The sequence below is a fragment of the Musa acuminata genome, chromosome BXJ3-6, assembly GCF_036884655.1.
Source record: "Musa acuminata AAA Group cultivar baxijiao chromosome BXJ3-6, Cavendish_Baxijiao_AAA, whole genome shotgun sequence".
NCBI lineage: Eukaryota > Viridiplantae > Streptophyta > Magnoliopsida > Zingiberales > Musaceae > Musa > Musa acuminata.
This window is the reverse complement of record NC_088354.1, coordinates 27,448,253-27,465,014: the sequence shown is the minus strand read 5'-3', so window position 1 is coordinate 27,465,014 and position 16,762 is coordinate 27,448,253. Positions and strand designations below refer to the sequence as shown.

Sequence of the window (16,762 nt, the reverse complement as noted above, 5' to 3'; positions counted from 1 at the left end):
CGATAGCAATTTCTACAAGCAAAAGGCGCAAACATTATATTATCAATCTCGGTGATTATTCCTCCATGCTACCAACCCTGTGAATGTATGATCCATATCCCACATTTCAAAATGGTGTTTGAAGTTTGAACAACTATTCGTGACTCATTTAATTCCTAGAAGGTAACTGCCATATGCGAAGCGCACAGAACTAGCGATGCCTTGTTGTGATAGTTGGATTGGTTATTTTTTCATGCCATAAATAAATTGTTCATTTTTGGGGATTTTCTAAGAGAAGCTGCATTTAGATTTGAACCATGTTCAAGACTCAACTAGGATACTTGATTACATGTATAATTACCTTGTAAGTTATGATCTGAGGAAGATACTTTGGCTTAGACTCTTTTGCCAACTTAAAGTATGATCAAGTACATGGATTTGGCATTTAAACAAATAGTTCGATACTGCTGTGTCCAGGTTCTTTCTGGATAAGCTTTTTATCTTAGTTTCCAAAGTGCTTTTATTCAAGTTATCTTGCACTGCTAAGTTGGCTTTCGTATTCACCTGTGCAATATGGACTTAAAGCTGATCCTAGCCTTTATTAGGGGCATCTACCATTCTACCAATTGATGTCATTTGATATTCTTGATAACAATGAAAGCATTGCTGTTCATTGTTGCAAAAAGTCATCTTACACAAGTTTCTTTCTAAGGTTGATGGACGTAAATTTCCTTTTTGTTTTCTCCTTTGTTTTTGATAATTTGACTCAACAACATCCTGCAAAACATAGTGTTCTTTTATAATTTGCTAGGTCTGAATAATGCACAACTAGAAAGGCTTGCAAAGCTTGGAATCAATGCTCAGAAGACATCTCGTAGAGATATTCCACATGTCGTGAGTGCCTTCTTTCTCTGTTTTTGGACATTTATTTTGTACATTGTTACATAAATCACTCTTGAAGTAACTAAATTCAGGAAAGATGAACTTCCCTATGATGTGAGTCTGATACTTGATTAGAAGGGTAAAAAAAATGTGGCGGTACATGAGGCATTTTTATTTGTGGGTGGCGTTTATGTGGTGGCACAGAGTAGGTGCATGCACCTGTTTCCCCTGCAATATCCCTTTTAAGTTTACATACCAGCTGGTACATGTGGCATGAGAATGGGGCATGTAGATACCTTTCTGATACTTTCTGACACTATTATGCTGGTCAGAACAAGCTAAAAATTATATCCATATCAACATTTCCAACATTGGCCTATGTGACAGTTTTGGTATGTTTTGCGCACATGTATGTTTCAGCCTGTGCTGATGCCAGTTGGCTTGGCAGTCCTTGCATAATCCAAGATGAGATCCTAGGTTTGTGCCGCTGGTAATTTACAATCTGAATGACGAAAATACTTTTGAAGCAGGACCATGGATTTACAATTATTTCTTGTTAGACATTTGCATTTGTTTATGCTTGTTTATCTTTTTCTGTGATTGATATTCTAATTCACATAAGTTGACAGGTTGCAGCTGGCAGTAATGGTGCAACAACAGTTTCTGCAACCATGTTTTTCGCTTCAAAGGTAGTTTAATTATTATGATTTATTCAGCCACAATGTCAAACAATCACTGCTGACTAAGAGTGCTTCTGTATGCATGACCATTTCAATACCTCTGTCCATGATGGGAGTTTGACAACAAAGGAAAAAATGGTGATTCTTATGAGATAAAGTACAAGTATTGGGATATATCAAAGTTCTCTCTTATCTAAGAGCCTTTCTGATGTTTTCTTTCCTTATTGCTGGGCTGCATTTGAAAGGATTTGAATTGATATCTTAGTTCTCAGGTCAAGTTTTAAACTCTTGAGTTAGCTATTCTTCTTCTCTCTCCGTTTTAAACTCTCCATCTGCCACCTTCACCTTTAGTCTTATCGAATTATATTATATAATTGTCCAGCAACATGCCAACCTCCGTTGCTCCTTTCCTTTCGGACACTTCTCATGCTTTCACATTCTAGGACCCTTGCAGCCTATTTGACTACAGCTGGAAGCCTCATTTGATTACATTTCTTATGCCCCCATGTGTTCAAATTGCATCGATCAAGAAGTAGAGTCCTTTCTACATGAGCTTTCTATTTTTCTCTTTAAGTAACAAAATGTGATATCACCAGCATTTTTGCTCATTGAGCCCAATTAATATTATTGAAAGTAGTGAGAGATAAACAAAGAACAAGTTGGAACAAGCTAAGATTAGAGAAATCCTTGATATTTACTCATTGTCTTTTTTGTTTTATCACTCATGAAGTAAGAATCATCAATCAGTAAAAATCAAAATTCTATACTGCTCTGTCATTAGGGGGTGTTGGAACTTCCAAGACATGCTAATTGCTGGTAATTGGCAATGCTTGGCTTACCATATTGTCACGACTTAGTTGGTTTTGCCTAAGTCGTGCGGCACCCTTGCGTGTCCGTCCGCAAAGGTCAGCCTCCCCGAAGCCTCCCACGGTCCCTTAGGACCCACAAAAGAGAAAACGGGTTAGAGAGAACGCCTCACACGGGATCCACAAACAAACATTCCAGGAAACACTTCATAGACAATGCAAATTACAAACAAACTTTACAAGCTCTGAACAGTTGCACATCAAAGGGTCAAAATGGTCTACTACAGACCGAAAATCTCTCACAAGTGTCCACATGACACAACCTTTATTTACAAGCCTAAAGCGGCCACCAAACCAACTAAAATGGGACTATTAAGCCTTCGGCCGTCCCTCTACATGTTGTTCAAAGCATGAACATACCAAAAGACACGGACATACATAAGCATTACATCAAACATCCTGTTTAGAAGTTTGTCCATGACATTCTCCCCCACTTATTCTTTCGACGTCCTCGTCGAAGCCTTTGCCGACACTGCAACTACTTGCCTTTGTTGAGTTTTCAATCTTCTGCTCCAGCTGCAATGCGCCTCCTGGCTCCCATATGCTCTTCGCTGCTGTTTTTGAGTAGTCGAACCTTTGATCCGCCATGCTGCTTCAACTCGCCAATGATTCTGACTCTGGTGTGGGGTTGGCTGAGTTGTGTTGATCCTTGTTGATTCCTGCGGATCCTCCAGATGAAGGAAAATACCATCCTTACTACGCCAATCTCTCAAATGCCTCATCCTGCTTGAATTGGGTGGATGCTTGTTGGAGCTTTAATGAGCATCGTCTCGTAAACTTCTGAAGTTTTGGGTCCTTCCTCCACAAAATTTGTCCATTGACTCTTCTTTCACTTAGTTGTCACTTCTAAGTAGGTTCGCATCACTTCCGCTTTCGATTGACATTTCGTTGGGAAATGAAGCGGACAATCTACTCTCAGTAGCATTGATCACCGTCGGTGAGGATTTGACAACTATTGTCTTCCATTATCTTCGAAGGGTCTTTGAACCTATGCAGAGCTCCTCTGCTGGATAGATAAGAGAATTGGGGTACTCGGTTTCGCCCATTCTCTTAAAGGTTGAGAAGGCAAAAGTTACTTGACTTCGCCCGCCTCCTCGAGGTTGTACTCCATGCATCGAGCTGGTTACTGGCCTTCGCCTGCTCTTTTGCTCACACTTCTGAAGCACTTGAAATGTTTGCACTCCTTGCATTGAGTTATCTACTGTGATTCACCTTCTTAATGCCATCGAACTTCTGGAATGCAAGAAGTTTTCACCCCAACTTGGTGTAATTCTCTAATAGATTTGGTCGCCTCTGGGATTGTACCGTCTTCTCCATCAACCCTGTCGCCTACTCCCCTGAGTAGCAAAGGTACAGCACCGCGTACTACCTGCTTCGTTCCTTGGTCGTGCACTCTTGCATGACCCGAAGTCCTTCACTTTCGGCTATCTTGTTGAGAAGCTCGTTGACACCGGTCTTACGAAGTTCCTTGACCTCTGCCCTTCAGCCTTATCTCGGTACTTGGAGTTTGCCTCTGCATGCTCCACCTCCTCGGCCCCTTTCACGACCAAGCGCTCTCCCTCCATGAGAGCAAGGGATCAATAACTTTCGCGGAAGTCCCGCCTCTACGGTACCATGGCGCTGCCATGCCCATGGCCCTACGATCCGTCGCCTCGCATCTGTATCCCCTTTTGTCACAATCAGTAGATATGTCTCTGTGGCACTCCTCCGAGTCCACCTCCATTCTAAGTGATGCTTGATTTTGGGTAGCTAAGTCCCTCTGGACTCGTCGTCGCTTCCTCGTCCCTTTCGACCCCCTGCTTCAACACCTCTGTGTTCTCTAAGTAGCACCCTTTGGTCGATGGAAAGACAGACTGCAACTCCCATGCATGGCCTCTGCCATCGCATTATAGGGTTTGCACCGATTTTGTTCTCCTTAGCTTCCTTGGTAGTAACGTTCGCTTACTCGACCTTGTCCTCTGACTTGCCAGGCTCCCTTAAGCGAATATGGGCTCTAGAGCAGTCCAACTCTCCAGCTGCTTCGATCATAACTCTGCATGATCAAGTCCCTCCCATGGGACTCACTGATACTTGCATTCGAACTTTTCCCTTGGTGGAACACAGCTCCCATATGCTGATGACCAAGGCTTTCATCCGATGCAAAATTCGATGCACGCACGGAAGACCCGCCTCTGCGGTACCATGGCCTTCATTCGAATCCATAGCCCTTCTTGCCGTCATGTTGTTCACCGAAGTGGAGCTTCCAGTAGCTCCCGATCATACCTTCGTATGATCTAGTCCCTCACGGGACTATGCCGTGTGTATCGCATTGCCACGAATTGTTCCATCACGATCCGCTGCACCATGTCGCCTCCTGGTGACATCTCTATTGCATTTTGATCCTTGTGGGATGAACTCGAATTGTGATCCCTCCATGTGTGGCCTTTGCCAATACATCGCAGGGTCTCTTCCACCTTCGATTTTGTTCGCTCCTTTGGCAATCGACCTTCATCCACCCACTCTTGGGTCACACCTAGATGAAGCACCGCTCTAGGACAGTTCGTCGCCTAGTAGCTCCCGAAGTCCCCTGACTTCGCTGCAATTAGTGCACCATTGTCTGGATCCTAGGCCTCTGCCCCTACCAGCACAATTTTCGCTACGCACTGCTTCCTTCATGGCAACTTGAATGGCAACACTGTGGTATATTCTTGAAGAGTATCCGCCCCCGCGTCTTCTTGCCCCGTGCCAAGGCCTTCTAAACCCAACTTCGCCTCCGCAAATTGAGTCGCCTTAGTTCCTCCATCAAATGCTTTTCCGAGATAAGGTGCATGTGCCCAGAAGCTCCCTTCGTCTTTGGCACCATGCAAGATGAGTCTTCTCTGTTAGAATGAAGGACCCATGGAACAACATGACCCTGCTCTTGCCTCTGCAAGAGTTTATGTCCTTGACCTCTGTCCAAGGAAAGCACTGTGCCTCCGCTCCATGTTTCATCTTCTATGCGGCTTTCTTCATGCGGCTTGGGTACTTCGCCAAGTTACACTCAAGTTGCTCCGCTCCTCGTTTTTGCATTGAGTTGATGGTGGCCCTCGCGCCCACCATTCCACGGGTCAGCCCTCCCTTGAGTCCGATCTCCATATCGACTCCAAGTGTGCCTTCATTTGTGTTGCTTTGGGTCGCTCCCCCACTTGATCTCGCAATGCATCCACCAATGCATTCTCTCAAGCGAGATCATGCGACAACTCCTCGCCGCTTGCTCGGTCCATTGAGCTTCGTAGAGTTGTTGTTTGTTGAGGTACTCCTCCTCAATATGTGTGGTCTGTCCCACATGATTCTCTCTCTGGAGAGCCGAAACTTATCCCTCCTGGATAACTGTCCTGTTGAAGCAACATCTCTCTTCGTTTCGGAGACTACCATCCCCTTGGACTACTCCGATTTGCTAAACAAACTGTACATGGTTCTGCCTCCTGCAAACGCACTTGCTAGATTGCGACTCCACGTCAATACAGCCCCCGCTGCACCACTCAAGGCCTAGCAACATGCTGAACTTGCTGCACACTTCAGCCTCCTACGGACGTATCCCTCACATGCCGAAGAGAAAGTTTCAATGCTCCATGGCGCCGAGTTTCGGTTGGCTTGGGATGGCCGCGAACATTCTATCATCCGTATACAAGCCCATGTATGAGTACCAAATTCTTTGAGTTAGCAATTCCCCTCACCTCTGTGAGCTTTGCACAACTCTTTCGGTCGCTGTGCAACTCATTCCACCTTGCATGGTCTTATCCTTTACCAAGCGCCTTGCTTGCCTTGAGCACCATCAAGTATAGTTGTCAACGTTGAGCCGTAGCTCAAACTCAGCCATCCCAACCTTTGTGCGCTCCTCATTCTTCCAAGCTTGCCTGTTCTCGTGGTGCCTCTTGCGCGAAGGGTTGGCCATTCCTCTGATTGCCAATCTCAGATGCTCGCTCCTCCGAGCGACTCCTTTTCCCTACATCTCCATGCCCGTTTTCCCCCAAACGGTCGCGCGTGTGCTGACTGCCCTCAACGCAGCCCCGCTAGGTCCCCCACGTTTGCATGCTAAGTATTTCTATGAGTGCTTGTCCCGCTCTGATACCATCTATCACGGACTTAGCTGGTTTTGCCTAAGTCGTGCAGCAGCCTTGCGTGTCCGTCCGCAAAGGTCAGCCTCCCCGAAGCCTCCCACGGTCCCTTAGGACCCATAAAAAAGAAAACGGGTTAGAGAGAACGCCTCACTCGGGATCCACAAGCAAACATTCCATGAAACACTTCATAGACAATGCAAATTACAAACAAACTTTTCAAGCTCTGAACAGTTGCACATCAAAGGGTCAAAATGGTCCACTACAGACCGAAAATCTCTCACAAGTGTCCACATGACACAACCTTTATTTACAAGCCTAAAGCGGCCACCAAACCAACTAAAATTGGACTATTAAGCCTTCGGCCGTCCCTCTACATGCTGTTCAAAGCATGAACATACCAAAAGACACAGACATACATGAGCATTACATCAAACATCCTGTTTAGAAGTTTGTCCGTGGCAATATGTTGGAAATTGTGACTGACGGATGCATTAGTTATATTCATCTTATTTCTCGATACCTGGCTACTTGGTAACTATATTATGATGAGTAAGCATATATGCTCTCACATGTATTTTTGCCTGCTCAATCATACAAGACTAGCAAATAACAGTATCTTAGACGATGTTTTTATTTAATTAGCATACTTAATGTTGCACTTACAGGTTGGCATACCAGTTTTTGTAACTGGGGGTATTGGAGGAGTACATAGACATGGGGAAACGAGTAAGAATATCTTCTTCTTCATTTTTTGTTATTTTTAAAAAAATCAGCAGAATGTATATGAAGCAATTGGCTGAAGGAACTGTAATCTGAGAGCAGTCACTTGTTATGTTGCAGTTTCTTGATAAAAGAAGTAATATGAAATCAAAAGATGTTAACTAAATTTAGTTGCTTCTTTCCTCAGAACCACTAAAGTTCGGTTTCTTAATCTTGGCCTGTTTAATGTATCATTGGTCTACATGTCTTGGAACTGGATCTTTTTTTCCAGTTAAATTTTGAAAATTGTATCAACATTGTGGCTAACCTAATTTCTGACCATAAACTTACCTGTCTTTATTTCTTACTATGTTATTGTTTTTAATATGCAGCAATGGACATATCATCTGATCTCACCGAGCTTGGCAAAACCCCGGTGGCAGTAATCTCAGCTGGGGTGAAGTCAATTTTAGATATTCCCAGAACCCTTGAGTATCTGGTATAGATGCTTTGTCCTTGTACAAGTAAATTTACACTCAAGTACATATAGTGTTACTAGAGCCCTTGAACACCTGGTACTCGAGTGCTTTGCTGTTGTAGGAAATATATGTTATGATCTATTGTTGAGTAGATGTATAAAGGAAACAAAATTGTAACATAAACAAGGTTCATCGTACCGTGGCGTACCGCTCAGTATGGGCGACATGTATCGATCTGACAGGAGATCGGTATGGGCGGTATATCGGTATGCCCCATGTACAACAGTGTGTCGGTACGCTCAATATGGCTCGGTACATCTTGGTATATACTATACCAACAACTAGTCGGTATGGATCGGTAAGGTGAACCATGAACATAAGTATCATCAAGATGTCCACATCTTTCTTGTATACCATGGTCAATGTCCATGTAATTGTTAGAAAAAAGAAAGGATATCTCAAAAGATCCTTTAGATTGACATCATCAGAAAAGGAGGATATATCAGGGAACGTCTTTTGGTGAATGACATGATATACATTCCTGAATGACAAAAGATTGCATATGATGCATAAAAAAAGTTGTTTGTCTTCTTTTCGGGAGGATACATCAGGGACTATTTCTGTGCAATGCATGATATACATAATTCTGAATGACAGTGCAAAATTACATTTGATGTATAAAAACACTTGGGCCGCATCATTGCGGTCAAATGTATAGTGTCACAAGGCCAGAACAGTAAAGAGGTGGAATGTATGGCAATTTTGGATGCTCTAAATAGAGCAAAGCAGGAAGGTCTAAGTAACATCTGGGTAAAATCTGATGTGCTGGAAACAATCATTTGGCTTAATTGAACTAGTGGAGTTCCCTAGAGTCAAAATCAAGAGTCTCAGATATCTTGTTTCTGGCACAACTCCTTAACATCTAGTTTCTTTCACAGCAGATATGTAAATGCGATGGCCCACCACTTGGCCAATTTTGCTAGATCTGGCAACTCAACTCATGGTTGGGGAGTTGACTCTGTCTCTCTTTCTGTATCCAGCCATGTTTTTTGACAGCCACTATGGCTCTTGAATGAAGGTCTTCCTAAAAAAAGTATAGAAAAGGTTGTTTGTCTCATGTAACAAAGTGAACTTTGCATTAGCTGTAGTGTTTCCCAAAAAGTTGAATGATGATTTTGTTGCTGATTGGTGATCAACACTATCTCCTAAATCACAGTGATGGCGTGATAGGTTTCCATGGGTTTAGTTTAGGTCTTATTTGATTCCTAATTGAGACAAATCTGAGTTTTCCTTTTTGGAATACAATAAATAGTCAAGGATTATGTATTATTATTACTCATTAAGTTGTCCTCAACATTTATTTTTAAATTGTCCTCAATATTTGAGTGAGTAATGATAGTTGTAGTGGTTGGATTCTGTTGGCTTTGAATTTACAGTCTACTTCTTTTGTTCCAACTAAGGCAAATTCTAGGAACTATTGTTAGTAATTGGACTTTGGCTGAAAATTTAAAATGAAATATATGGCTCCCTTAAATTATTGGAATCATCGTCAGGTAAGCCAATCAATTTTTAGTGATCTATCAAATATATGCGTTTTGGTTAGTCACTGGCATCAAGTTAAACCAAGTACTTGCAAATTGCAAACTGTGAGAGTTTTAATTAAACAATCGGAAGGAATTTGACTAGTAACAAGATCTAATATAGAGTTTTTCTTAATGTTGTTTTGACCACAGAAACGTCTTTTTACTGCAGGAAACTCAAGGAGTGACAGTTGCTGCTTACAAGACCAACGAGTTTCCTGCATTTTTCAGTGGAACAAGTGGATGTAAAGTAATAAGCGCTTACTCTATTTTTCTCTCATTTGTTGTTGATGCATTGTCGTGACTTATTATCTCTGACACTTCCATGAAATAATCTACTATGCTCTGTACTATGCTTCATATTTTACTAATTTTCTTTTTCTTCCATTCGTATGTAGTCTCAGTGGCATTAATAGAATTGCAAACATACACATGAGAGACAGATAGATAAAAAGATAGACAGAGAGAGTGAGTGTGTGTGTGTGTGCATGCTGTTGGATATTGTTCATTTACTAGTCAGAATAGTTTAGTCATCCTCCGTGAAATAGTTGAACATTGTCCCAAGCTAACTTAAGCTTAGCTGGATAAAATATATCCGTGAGATAATCCCCAAACTTGCTGATTAGTTTGTTGTTTATTAGCCCTATGTCGACTAGTCAGGTCCTTACCTTATGTTTGACAATATCAAACAATCTGAACTTTGATCAACTTCTCTCATTCGTTCTCATAATGTAAGAACCTTGTAAGACAAGGTCTTCATGTAAAGTATGGTTCTGGACAAAGTCAAACCTAGCCTAGACTGTCATTGAAGCTCAAATTATGATTAGTCTACCTTTAGTCCTCTCTGTATAGGTTTCAAATCTGAAATAGTTCCATAGGTCAATGCAATTGCATCACAACTATGTGGCAGATGAGAGAGGTTGATTGTGATATGGTTTATTTCATTTTTTAACCATTTACTATCCTTTAAGGCTCGTTGACAAAGGTCGTTTTTTCTTAATCAGGAATGTGACATTTCTTAGAGGGCTGATAACCAAATCACAAACCTCAGTTATTATCTTCTATGTGTTTGTTGACTTGGATTTTGCTTTATGGCTATATAGATGGAAATGATGATGACACTTGGCTCAACATTTGAGTTGTTAAATGTGTTCTTAATGCATGATTTATGATTTATTCCAAGAAGTCACATTGTTTTACATATCATCGAATTCTTTAAGGCTATTTTATGCCTTCATATTAGTAATTAGGATCTTGGAACCATTCATTACGTGGGGGTGCTTATGCAAAAAATACAGTTCTTATAGCAATATAAGATTGTACGATAGTGTAATCACAAATATTTGGTAGTCCTTTTGATCTTCTGAATGCAGGTGCCTTGTCGTGTGGACACTCCAGAACAGTGTGCTAGGCTCATACGTAAGCAATATCGATTCTTTATCTTTTTCCCAAGCTTCATAATCCATCCGCATATATCACTTTATTTTCTCTTGTGGACCTCAGATGCAAACTTGAAGTTAGGACTTGGAAGTGGAATGCTAATTGCAGTACCTATCCCGGAAAAACATGTATCTGCAGGAAATGTCATAGAATCTGCAATACAAAAATCCCTAGAAGAAGCAAGGTAATAATACCTTTAGCAATCTATAGTAAATTGTTTCTCTATTATGATGTTATTTTTAGGATTCACTCTCATCTGCTCGAGTCTGTTATGTTTGTGAATTGCATGTGTTTGCTTATGGCATCATTGTGGACCTTCTGGTTCTTCTGCTCAAGTATACCAAAAACCGTCTCTCAATTGACATGCTTGAATGCAGACCAAGAAGACATTCTTCTATCTGATGCCTAAATGGCAATATTTCCTTAGGCAGCAACATTAATGTCTAAACTTAATAGTTTTTTTTTCCAATTGATGTTTCAAAGAAACAACCTAATTTATTAGCAACCTTTTTTTGTCAGTGTCTTACTGTTGTACTTCTGTTACATAACATATATATATATATATATATATATATATATATATATATATATATATATATATATATATATATATATATATATATATATATATATATATATCTATATATATATATATACACACACATATATACATACATACATACATACATACATATACATACATACACATACATACACATAAATATACATACATACATACATACATACATACATACACATACATATATATACATATATATATACATACATATACATATATATACATATATATATACATGGAAGACCAAGAAGCTGGGCTTGAGGTACTTGTTTACCTGCCTTCATGTCACAACTTGCATATGTACCTGCCAATTCTGCTTAGAAACTTGCAACTATGTTTTTGTTTAAGTCTCAAATGTGTAATGCATGAGCAGTTACATTATTATTAGAATCTTTGATGGTAATAAAGATCCAAGATAATCTATAGAACTTTAAATTTTACTTCAACTTGTAGCATCATTGACTAGATTTATCTTTATATATGTAATGTATAATTAACTAAATATACATGCCAACTATGGAAAAGTGACCAGCAGGATTGTGCTAATGCCGTCTGTTGATCTGTTACCTCAGGCTAAAAAATGTGACAGGAAATGCTGCCACACCTTTTCTGCTTGCTAGAGTCAATGAGTTAACTGGGGGTGTATCATTGGCTGCCAGCATCCTGTTGTACGAACGTTAATGTTGCTCTTTTTATATGGTGACATTTTAGATCTTGATTATTGAGTTGACATAATTTCATCCAGTACTGTGATACTTCATTCTGTATTTTAGAAGTCCAGTTATATTCTTCTGATGATTTTCCCTAACAAGTATCAGATATCACACTTGTGAAGAATAATGCATTTGTGGGTGCAAAAATTGCAGTTGCTCTTGCTAATCTTCAACGATGTTCTAAAAATGGTGAGCTTTTTATTTTCACTTTAATATTTTTATGCTTCAAACATAGTTGCTCTTTTTCATTTGAAAGCATTCCATTTTCACTTTGTTAATATTTTTACACGTCAAATTTAATTGCTATCTTTTCATTTGAAAGCATATGTGGCTATTGTATATTTGTATGACAGTTATGCATGTAGTAGTGGCAATGATCAACAAGTTGCTTATTGTAGTGACTAGTGAGAATATAGTTTATCTTTTTTGACATCCGGTTCTATAATTTTGTAACATTCATCTAATCAAGGTAGGCAATACCGAATGATACCGTCTGGTACGAGTGGTATGTACCGGTCCGACGGCATACCGGTACGCGGACCGTCCGCTACTAGACGGAACGAAAAATAATAATAAAATAATATATATATATTTATACTTATATATAAATATTTTAGAAAAAGGCGACGTTTGGTGACGTTGCCTTTTTCGACGACGTTTCAGATTATATATATATATAAACGAGGCGACGTCGCCTCGCGTGGGGAAGGAAAAGGTGACATCGCCTTTTAAATAAAAAAATAATATATAAATATATATATAATCTTATATATATATATATATTAATTTATATATATATATATATATATATATATATATATATATATATATATATATAAATGAGTTTGAGAGAAGAGAGAGGTGACGTCGCCGAGTTATAAATAAATAAATAAATATATATATATATATATATATATATATATATATATATATATATATATATATATATATATATATATATATATATATATATATATACTGAGCGATATACCGAATGGTATATCGCTCGGTATACAATTTCGTACCGTACCGAGTGAATGTCAAAACTTCGATTCGGTACGAAATTGCAGACCTTGCATGTAATATCTTACCAGTCTTGTCATGAATGCAAGGAAATTGATATTTAACCTTTCTAATAAATTTGGATCAGACTTTGATTAAACGTGAGGCACACACAAACGTCAATCATACTACAGAAGACATTATAGTCAGGTGTTCTATGATTTCCTAATAATTAATGGACTATAAACATTGAAATCCTTTCGGATCTCTTACATGTATCATTTTGTTTCCTTTCTAAACTAGATGAACCATATGAACTCCATTGCTTGACTGATATCTTGATACTTTTGAAGCATTGTGGGATGTTTGCTTTGTAATCCATGTAATGTCATCAGGCCTGAATGGTTTTCACAAAATATCTAGTCCATACAGTACAAAAGTACAAAAAACTACTACCATGCACATGCTGATTTAGTCTGCCGCCAAGCACCACCTATATGCATGTACTTCTCAGGTCATGGATATGTATATGTGTGGTTAGGTCATGGGTCTTTTGTGTTTGTACTTTCAGGCTGCCTTAGAGATTTACAATCTATTAATATATAACTCTTTATTTTTTACTTCAATGCTAACTGGTTGGCATCGGTGCAAATATCTAACCATTTATGCTAGTCCGGCTAGAAACCCATACACAGATAGATACTGTACCCATCCATAGGCAAAAACCATTTTGTGATATTTTTAGGTCTGTAACTTCTGTGTATGTATCATCTGATTGATACATACTCTGTTCTAATGCAACTTCTTCATTTGAAGCACTGAAGTATCATGATCTTGACAATGTTAGATATTTATGATAATGAAAACGTAGTGATTTTCGGTAATCCATTCCTCTTCGATGGAACATTCCTTGACGACTCTGACATTCTATTTGCAGGTCGTTTACGGTCAGCATTATGAAGTTGAAGCAGAAGTGTACTTCAGAGTTATGATATGGACGAAGTTTGATTTGTGACATGATTGCAGAACTTCCAGGTCAGCATTATGAAGTTGAAGCAGAAGTGTACTTCAGAATTATGATATGGACGAAGTTAGATTTGTGACATGATTGCAGAACTTCCATTAAGTACACAGGTATTCTGATTCATTAGCAAGAGAAAATAGCTCTACTATGATATTGATGAATAGTCAGCTCAACAAAATCTTGTGGCGGGTCCTCAAGTTACTGCTGGTGAGCATCAAAACGCTGCTGTCAAAGAATATAGTCAACTCCTAGCATCTGTTTCATTCATTGTGCAAGCCTATGACATCCTATGCTTGGGTAGGATGGCATCTCCAATTCAATGGGAGTTGGATGGTTTTTTATGGTTAAAACCTAATTAAATCTTTTATACTTGACAAGATATTTATTTCAATCTAAACCTATTGTACTGATTTATCCAGTTGGATTTACTCTTAACTCTGACGAGGGACTGGGCAGAGTTGCACATAACTTCTAAAATTTGAATTGGGCTAGGGATGGGATGATATCATTTATTCCCAATCGAAATCCTCCTCACTCTATATATAAATAGTTTCCTTTGTTTTATTAAAATATATTTACAAACATTCACAAAATTTATTCTCATCAAGCAGGATGATGAACAACCAAGATGGTACCTCTTTAATGTAGTTCGGGGATGGTATTGTACTTCTTCACATGGGTCAGGGATGGGGTGGGGGCCATCGTTAGTACTGCCTTAAGTAGATTCTCCGCTTACAAGCCTGTAAGTGAACTCATTCACAAGTCTAGACATGAGTTTGCTCAAGTCCACAAGAATGCTTATTCACAATGTTATTAGTGAGTTAGCTCACAAACCTAAACGAGCCTAGTCTTTGGTTCAATCTTAGGTCATTAAGTCACTTAAAAGTGAGCATTAGAAATAGGATAAACTTGGTTCAGTAACCTCGGCAACTGAGCGAGCTATGTGGGCCTTTATTGAGCCGAGGATGCTCGTGAACAGTTTGAATCATTTGTAACGCTATAATTTTTTCCATCAAATGAACGAATTTATGAACCATGATCTATCTATTCCAGTCCGAGTCCATCTACAATGTCCGATTCAAATCTTGATTGAGGGCAACAGTTAGAGATATTAATTCCCTATCCATCCATATAGGAGGAGGAAGCAGGAATCAGGAATCAGGAATCAGGAATCAGGAATCAGGAATCAGGAATCAGGGAAACTGAGACAAGTATTATCTTGCAAATATTTTGAACTGCATCATATACTCGTGCGATAGCAAGGCAACCAAGTATATGTACAAAAATTCCAATATATTCAGGGATTCTTCCTGACAGTCCACAATTTCTTAAAATCCTGAAACAAAAATCAAACCACAAAGGTGAACCCTTTAAGCTGATAATTTAAAATAATGAATTATACATTAGAGATCATTAAGCTTACAATATGCGCCATGGTTTGAACACACTTAGTTGCGGAAAGCTCAGTTATATCACTCATCCATCTGCAAGTAAAAACAGTGTTGGGAAAAACATGTTAAAGCATAATATTCTTTTCTCTCCTGTGGGTTCCTCATCAAAATACCAACTTAATATCCAAATGTAAATATTAACCAGCACAGCATAAATAGCAGAGCAAAAATCAATCACACAGTGAGTCCAAATCTTTTAACATGGAAAACCTAATGTGGAAAAAATCACGGGACCGTAGTCCACCTCAAACTTCCACTATCAATAATAATGATAACAGATTTACAGTAGGTCTTCTCTAGAATAACTAGAGGATCAGAATAACATCAAGAACATAGATCTTGGCTCTAGCATATCATCGTATAGGATGGATCTCCTCAAAAGAGAATTCTAGGTCTCACAAAGTAGATATCGCAGGAAAGTATCTTAGAGAGGGTAAACTGCAGATCAACAACGTTAGGATTGTAAAGTTTGCTGCAAGGATTCTCCACTTAAAATTTGGGTCGAAACTGACAACGTTTGGCCACAGATCATCAAGTAGAAAACTCAGAAACCTAATTTTTCTCCCTCTATTTCTCTCTCCTCTTTCTTCTGCACGCCGTCACACATGTTCACTATGCACACTCTTGCACGCTGCACTGCACACACTTCACCAAACCCTATCTCTCTTAATTATTGATTTGGGCTCCAAAAGCCCAATTGTCCAAGCCCATATATGGGCTGGACCCAACAATTCTCCCCCTCCAACTCATATGGTGGGCTGTACCAAGCCCGCTCTTCGCCTACATGCTTCAAGCTTCTCCTTAGGTAAAGACTTTGATAACATATCTGAACCATTCTCATTGGTATGCACTTTTTCCAATTGTAATTCTTTCATCTCAAGCACATCACGAATCCAGTGATATCTCACATCAATATGCTTGGATCTAGAATGGTATATTAAATTCTTAGAGAGGTGAATGACACTATGACTGTCACAGTAAACAGTATATCCTTCCTGTTTCAAGCCCAATTCATATAGAAACTTTTTCATCCATAAAGCTTCCTTGCAGGCTTCAGTAATTGTTATGTATTCCGCTTCTATGGTTGATAGAGCAACACACTTCTGTAACTTAGACTGTCAAGAGACTGCTCCTCCTGCAAATGTCATCAAGAATCCCAAAGTGGACTTCCTGGAATCAGTATCACCTGCCATGTCTGCATTTGTGTAACCTTCTAACACAGGTTCATCACTACCAAAACATAAACACAACCTGGAAGTACCTCTTAGATATCTTAATATCCATTTCACTACTGCCCAATGTTCCTTT

General features: G+C 39.2%; 1 protein-coding gene across 3 annotated transcripts in view; it reads left to right on the top strand.

The window, feature by feature from the left end:
* The window catches only part of LOC135586749 (pseudouridine-5'-phosphate glycosidase-like), a 32,734-nt gene extending 18,313 nt beyond the window's left edge, over positions 1-14,421 (top strand). For 2 of the 3 annotated variants that reach the window (XM_065156652.1, XM_065156653.1), the window contains 10 exons: positions 791-873; positions 1,491-1,550; positions 7,152-7,212; positions 7,578-7,684; positions 9,417-9,494; positions 10,618-10,663; positions 10,748-10,868; positions 11,837-11,922; positions 12,083-12,166; positions 13,917-14,421. In XM_065156652.1, coding sequence (XP_065012724.1) covers positions 791-873; positions 1,491-1,550; positions 7,152-7,212; positions 7,578-7,684; positions 9,417-9,494; positions 10,618-10,663; positions 10,748-10,868; positions 11,837-11,922; positions 12,083-12,166; positions 13,917-13,939 — 749 coding nt within the window. In that variant the 3' untranslated portion in view covers positions 13,940-14,421. The remainder of the gene's footprint in view (positions 1-790; positions 874-1,490; positions 1,551-7,151; positions 7,213-7,577; positions 7,685-9,416; positions 9,495-10,617; positions 10,664-10,747; positions 10,869-11,836; positions 11,923-12,082; positions 12,167-13,916) is intronic. The other variant, XR_010497723.1, reaches the window with a different exon arrangement.
* Positions 14,422-16,762: the final 2,341 nt, after the last annotated feature.